Source organism: Ammodytes marinus (genome assembly GCF_949987685.1).
Source record: "Ammodytes marinus genome assembly, chromosome: 5".
In the NCBI taxonomy this organism is placed as follows: Eukaryota; Metazoa; Chordata; class Actinopteri; order Uranoscopiformes; family Ammodytidae; genus Ammodytes; species Ammodytes marinus.
The window spans coordinates 861861-869245 of NC_137234.1; the positions used below are offsets into that span (position 1 = coordinate 861861).

A 7385-nucleotide genomic window follows, 5' to 3' on the forward strand; every position below is an offset into this window, starting at 1 on the left:
TCCTCCTGAGTCGCCGTAGCCTAGTAACCAGTGACCCGTGTTCCGAGCTGTCTGTGAACCAATCAGAAGCTCCGAGGCGCAGAGGGACTTTCACAGTGAGTCGGTCGCCGGGCGAAACGTCAGAGATAAACGATGTGTCGACCAATCAGAGCCACGTACGGCACAACACAGCAAGACGCGACATAGAGAACGACTCCTCTTCAGCTGCTGATATCACGGGTAAAGAAATAATCATGAATTTGGAAAAAATTGTAAAAAAAAAGGCAAGTAAAAAAAATCGAAAATATGTACATTTAAAAAAAAAATGAAAATAATATAATAAAATAAAAACAATTAAAATTCTCTTCATAAATAAGTTCAATAAACAAGCAGTTCAAGGAGTATTTCAAAAAGTTTAAAAAAAATCACATTTCGTCAAAGTCAGTGAATATCTCCTCAAAATAAATGTTTTAAAACACAGCCTAGGCTCTGTAAACAGGGTTAATACACAGCCTAGGCTCTGTAAACAGGGTTAAAACACAGCCTAGGCTCTGTAAACAGGTGTGTAAACAAAGGGGCCCACCGTAGCAAGTAGCAACATGCCAGGTTATAGCCACGCACGCCACAACACAACAAGACACGACATAGATATCACTGGAAAAGAAATACCTCTTGAAATAAGATAAAAAACCAGCAATGAAAGGTGTTAAAATCGTAAAAAAAAATGAATATTTCAGAAACGGTCTAGTTTTTCCTCTCATCATAAATGACATGTAACAGCAAAAGAGACCATCAGTGCAAAGAATGCTATTTTTATAAGGTAAGGATAAGGTAACTCTATTTGCACCCAAGGGTAGATTTGGTTGCAGTTAAAAAGAATACAGAGTTTTTCTTAATGCCTTCGTCAAGGTGCCAACACACTGCACAGCGCGGCGCGGCGGTTGGCCGCGCGAATCGCAGGTTCCGCGCCGCGTGATCATTTTGGCTCATTTGTGTCCGCCGCCGGCCGCCGCCCGATGACTCATTGAATGTGCACGCCCAGTTTCTTCCCGCTATTTACATCTCTCTCATCATCGTCGTCATCCTCACTTATTTGTTTTTGTTGGGAGCGTCTCTGAAGTATTCTGCCTTCATCATCTCTGCCATCGGCCCTTGTATTGGTCTCACTGCACCTCTCAACATTTCTCCCCGCCACCTGCCACCCAAGCTTTGTAAACACACCCACACATGCGCCCACACACACATACACACACAACCCGCCCACACACACACACACATATGTATCCATGACCATGGCCGTGCATATACACTCACGCCGGCATATCAGCATGTAGAGAAAACCCAAACAGAGTTTATACCTCTGATATTGTTGTGATGTTTAGGGAAATGTTTGGAAGTGTCAGTTGTCCTATTTAGTTTGCATTGTCTCTGCATATTCACTCATCTGCAGTACTTCACCTTCCCTGGCTTTCTCTCCTTCTCTCTTCTAAAATGTGAGTCTATTCCTTGCTCCTTTTACTAAAAGGTGTCTCATTAAACTGCTGTCATACATTTTATCGATGTGTTGGAACTTTCTCCCTCTCTCTCTCTTTCTCTCTCTCTCTCTCTCTCTCTCTGTCTTTTCCTTCTTTTTTCCCTTCATCCCTCCTTTCCCGACAGCACCGCCAGCCAGGTTTCACGTGTCTTGTAGCTCAGCAGACTCACCCGATGTCGGGAGGAGCTCAACGCTGATTGGCTATCGCGGCGCGGCCGGCAGCGAAAAGTTCAATATTTTCAACTTCTGCGGCGGCCGCGCCGCCCCATTCGCGCCGCGCCGCCCCTGGCGTCGCCGCGTGAACCGCTCGCCGCCGATTCGCGCGGCGGCGCTCGAAATACATTGACTTTCTATGTAAACTGGCCGCGCGGCGATGTGCAGTGTGTTGGCACCTTCATGGGTATACGCCCACCCAGGAACAACAACAGCTGGCGTGGTAAAAACACTACTGCTTTTAGTCCAAAGGGGGGCGCTAGAATTAACACACACTGAATGTTCCTCGGAGCACCTTTCTAGTGGCATAATTAATATATTTTTCTCCACCATTTTTGATGTATACATTCAGGTAAACTCATTGAGACGTGTGTGTGTGTGTGTCTATTTCTGTGTGTGTGTGTGTGTGTGTGTGTGTGTGTGTATATTTTACTTCCAGGGCTTCACCGGTGTGCGTCTGTGGCGTTCTCTTCTTGCCCAAACTTAAGTTCCAACGAGAGACGTCGCCGCAGAGTGGTAGCAAGGGAGCGCAGGGTCACCAAAACCATCCTAGCCATTCTACTGGCCTTCATTCTAACATGGATTCCTTATAACACAATGGCTGTGGTGGCTGCTTTCTGTCATGTGTGTATCCCTAAGAGCCTGTGGACCACTGGCTACTGGCTATGCTACGTAAACAGCGCTATTAACCCTGGATGCTACGCGCTGTGCAACGTCACATTTAGAAAAACGTTTTGTAGTTTACTGAGATGTAAGAGGCTACGATGAATTGTTTTTCATTTTTTATTGCACTTTTCTTTAAAGGGTCAGTGTGTAGTGTCAGAGGGGAGGATGGGGGTTTGTTTACATTCACAAAGCCTGCAGTTAGTTTACTAAACATATTTTCTCTACATGTAATTCTTAGTATTGAATAATTCTATCATCATAAATCAAATTATTTTGAGGAACCTGGAACCAAACGTAAGACTAGAATATGTTTGTAAACCAAACTGTGGGCCCTGCTGCTGTAAACAACAACAGTGAAACAGTAACTTTTCAGGAAGCTTTCTAACTTCAAACAGTGTTCCAGGGATCACATTTTCCTGTGAGGAAAGTTTGTTTTATTCAGTTATGAAAATTAACCTTAAATTTTTTTCCATTTTCTGACACACGCAGAGTTACACAAAGTTAAAGCTGATCATACAAATATTTTATTAACACGCAGTAATATGTTACAAATGGGACATACTTTAAACATCTCCTATCATACTACTTTTCTGGTCTTAATTTCTCATTAATGACTCCTATAGAGCAACCTGACACCAATCACAGCACAAAAAAACATGTAGATTTTCGGGAAGCTCTTCCTCTCATCTCAGCGATTTCAGCAGTCTCTGTCCACACTCGGCTTTGTGCTTCTCCGCCCCCTCCCCCCTGCAAACCCCACTCCGTTGTGATTGGTTACCTTCCTTCCGGAACACTTTCAGCGGCACACGGGCAGATTTGAGCAGACAGGTGGGGGCATGGCCGGAGCGTGCCTGAGCACTTTGCAGCATTACCATACATGGAAAAATCCGGATTCTCTACGTAACGAATCCCGGAAATTTGAACAAGTGAATCGCGACCGGCTGACCTAGTGTTTAGCGCTCTGCACAGCCACCCCAGACGGTCAGCAGGGAACACGTCTAAATGCATATAAGTCATTACTTGACACTTTAGTATGGTTAAACATGACTAAAAATCATTGTAACATCGTTTATAGGTCATACAAGTCGAAAAAATATAATAGGTCCTCTTTAATTTATTTATTTAATCCTAACATGGCTCCTTGATCTTGCCTCTTGCTTATATATCCATCTCATCGCTGGTTGTTTTCACTGGGAGGCTCAGTCCATGTGATGTAACTTCTGCTGCAGTGGATTGTGGGTCAGAACCTCCATAAAGCTGCTGGTTTCAACACTAAAAATCACCACCGGATGTAGAAGGACATCTGGGTATTTTTCAGAATGCTGCATCTGACATCATGTATTGATGTCAAACTAAATCTTTGACTATTTTTGTTGAGCAGATCTAAAAACCACAATACCCATGATCCTTTGCTGTAGTTATTTTTCTTTCCATTAAGCTCTTCAAGAAAAAAGTCGAAATGTGTTGAATAAAGTTGCATATTCCCTTTCTCAACTTTTTTGAAATGTTTGTAATAAAGATTATTAAAGGAATTCAATATTATTATTTTTTAGGATTCATTCATATATTAATGTTTTTTTCTACTGCTGAAAATACATTTAGGGCTCACTCCCACTAGGCACAGATTAGAGCTAGGCCTACTACATATATGATATTTCCCTAAAACGATCAACAAACAAATTAGTGGTCCGAAAGTGTCCGTTCAGCTTTACAAAGGAGAACTACATTATTGGAAATAATTTGAAAGCCGGACATTGTAGGTGTTAAATAATTCCATTGGGTGGCAGTAGTCCGACACTGTGGATCCAAGCTGCAGTAGAAGAAACAGAAGAAGAGCTCTGCGTGACGTCAGCCTGAGAAACCCATCTGATTGGTTCGTTCGGCTGGCGGGTTAAACATTAATATAAACCGCGAGAGAGGAACTAAGGTGCCGAAGGTCAGTGTGTGTCTCGTGAGGTTTCTTTGCTTCAAAATCTGCCGCCGGAGAATATAACAGGTCCACAGTGAGTCCACGTTTGACATAATACCACGGTTAATGTTCACAGAAGGAAAAGGGATTATGTGTATGTGTGTGTGTGTGTGTGTGTGTGTGTGTGTGTGTGTGTGTGTGTGTGTGTGTGTGTGTGTGTGTGTGTGTGTGTGTGTGTGTGTGTGTGTGTGTGTGTGTGTGTGTGTGCGTGTGCGTGTGTGTGGCGCAAAAAGTGACAGATTAACGTGTCACCTCAAATGTTTGACTATTGCTGGTGTCACAGTTTTTGAATGGTAGTGTAGTGATTATAGCAACTGAGTTGTGTGCGTGTGCGTGCGTGCGTGTGTGTGTGCGTGTGTGTGTGTGTGTGTGTGTGAGAGAGAGACAGAGAGAGAGATAGAGACAGAGAGATATGTGTTTGATTGATGGTTGTGTAGCAATGATAATGAAAATCCTGTTTGCCACAATCTTAATAGTTTATTGTAAGGGAATTTGGTGCGATAGATTTGAGGCTCTAAGTTATTGTCTTATTTAATGCCTTTTCTCTCTCATTCACTTGAAAAAAAGTTTTATCAACAAGCTGGTTTTTCCCATTTAACCGTTTGTCTGAGCTGTTTTCAACGTTTCTCTTGGTAAATACCTTCACACGTTGTATGGGTAAAGTCAAGAAGGTTGGCTGACTAACTTGTTTGGCTCATTTTACTATTCTTTTGAATAGTTGCCCTACCAACTGAGCTAAGGGCGCCCCCTAAGTTTTTCATTTCTAATGACTATGCGATGGGTGAGTTCAATTTGAGACAACACTACCTTGTAGAAATGAGTGCAATACACAAGTAAGTACAGTAACAGTTATCTACATTTGTTCGTATTAACGGTATCTGATAATCTTTATTTCTTATCTTATATTGTTCAGTCTCCCACGTGGCAGTAAACGACCTAAAAGCAGGATGTGTGTCATCTTACTGGGTCCGTCCAACAGTGATTTTTATTATTACCGCATAAACACTTTTAAACAGCATAGGTTTAGTTAGCTGTCAGGTATGTTTACCTATAAGCTAACTACTCTAAGATAACTGAATATTTATTTTTTTTAACCTTTATTTATACAGGTATATCCCATTGAGACCGAAGACTCTTTTACAAGGGAGACCTGTTTTCCTTTCCCATGTTACCATTCACACACACATTCATACACCGATAGCAGGTCATCAGTGGACGTTAGGAGGAAACACTGGATGTGAGTATTTGGAAGAGGAACATAACAGGAAAAGCTCTTTCAAGCACAATAGATTTAATGATGAAATGTTGAAAATCCACATTTTAATTCAACCTGTTGAATGTTAAACAGCTAATCTGTAAGAGCAATACAGACACGCATACACACACACACACACACACACACACACACACACACACACACACACACACACACACACACACACACACACTCTCACTCACTCACTCACTCGTAAATAAACACACACACACACACACACACACACACAGTTCAACACACGATTTCTTGTAAATGCAGGGGGGCGGAGCTACATTCAGGTGTGAAGTGTATACAATTTCACGAGAGCGAAACTAGACTGCAGTGTTTACTCCTAAATGAATGAGCGGTTGGTACTAACACGTTTGCTTTGCTTCACCATCATCAGATAACCATTATCTGAAATAGTCATTATTTACATCAACAACACAAACACATTACCTCATCGTGATCCATACTAACTGCAGTCTATCGTTCATTCGCTTTCTGTGAGGAGTCGGACACGTAGCCTAATCTTTCAGCTCTGTGAGAGAGAGTAGTTAGCAATCAGCATTGCAATCAGGTGTGTGTAGCACTGACTGGCATTAGTTCATGCAGTGTCAAAACCACTCTCACGGAGCCGAAAAGAGTCCTCACACTTTCAACACACGGACATGCGCTATATTGCTCCCTTCTCAGTTCACACTCACGCGCCTGGCACGCGCTAGTAAACAGCTTTGCGACAGCGGGCGTCGTAAAAATACTACCGCTTTTGTCCAAAGGGGACGCCAACGTGCCATGTTACTCGTAGTGGCTTTAATGTTAATTGTTTACGTATCGTATACACATGTAATAATAATAATAATAATAATACATTTATTTTGTATGGCGCCTTTCAAGGCACTCAAGGTCGCCTAACATGCATAAAAAAGGCAAAAACACAATTAAAACAAGTTTAAAAAGCACAGAGCTTGCAGCAGATTGTCAGTCCATGGGTGAGTATGCCTGCCTAAATAAGTGTGTTTTGAGGTGGGATTTGAAGGTGAGAGGTGAGTCCATATTTCTGATGTCCGGGGGAAGGCTGTTCCAGAGGCGTGGGGCGGAGCGGCTGAAAGCTCGAGCCCCCATGGTGGACAGACGAGCTGGGGGGACGTGTAGGTTGATGGAGGAGGCGGATCTAAGTGACCGGGTGGGAGTATTGATTTGGATGAGGTCAGACAGATATGGGGGGGGGCGAGGTTATGTATGGTGTTTGATAGGGAGCCAGTGAAGTTGGTGCAGGATGGGGGTGATGTGACAGATGGCAGGGGTTTTGGTGATGATACGAGCAGCAGCGTTTTGGACCAGCTGGAGTTTATGGAGGAGTTTGTGGGGGAGTCCGAACAGAAGGGAGTTGCAGTAATCCAGGCGTGAGGTGACTAGAGAGTGGACCAAGATAGCGGCGCTGTTGGGAGTGAGTGACGGGCGGAGGCGGTTGATATTTCGGATGTGAAAGTAGGCGGACCGGATGGAGTTGTTGATATGGGTATGGAATGATAGGGTGCTGTCGAGGACGACACCCAGACTCTTAACCTGAGGGGAGGGGGAAACTGAGGTGTTGTCAATGGAGAGGGTGAAACTGGGTTGCCTGGTGAGTGTGAATTTGGAGCCAATGATGGCTATCTCTGTTTTGTTGCTGTTAAGTTTGAGGAAATGGGAGGAGAACCAGGATTTGATTTCCTGTAGGCAGGCACAGAGGGAGGGGGGTGGGAGGGTGGATGAAGGTTTGGAGG

The 7385-nt window shown here is 43.5% G+C and overlaps 1 protein-coding gene across 1 annotated transcript in view; it reads left to right on the forward strand.

The window, feature by feature from the left end:
* The window catches only part of LOC307251116 (muscarinic acetylcholine receptor M4-like), a gene marked incomplete at both ends in the record, with an annotated part of 4737 nt that extends 2322 nt beyond the window's left edge, over window positions 1–2415 (forward strand). The window contains 2 exons of the mRNA XM_080028437.1: window positions 1–219; window positions 2366–2415. The exon at window positions 1–219 is cut by the window's left edge and continues 3 nt beyond it. Coding sequence (XP_079884563.1) covers window positions 1–219; window positions 2366–2415 — 269 coding nt within the window. The remainder of the gene's footprint in view (window positions 220–2365) is intronic.
* Window positions 2416–7385: the final 4970 nt, after the last annotated feature.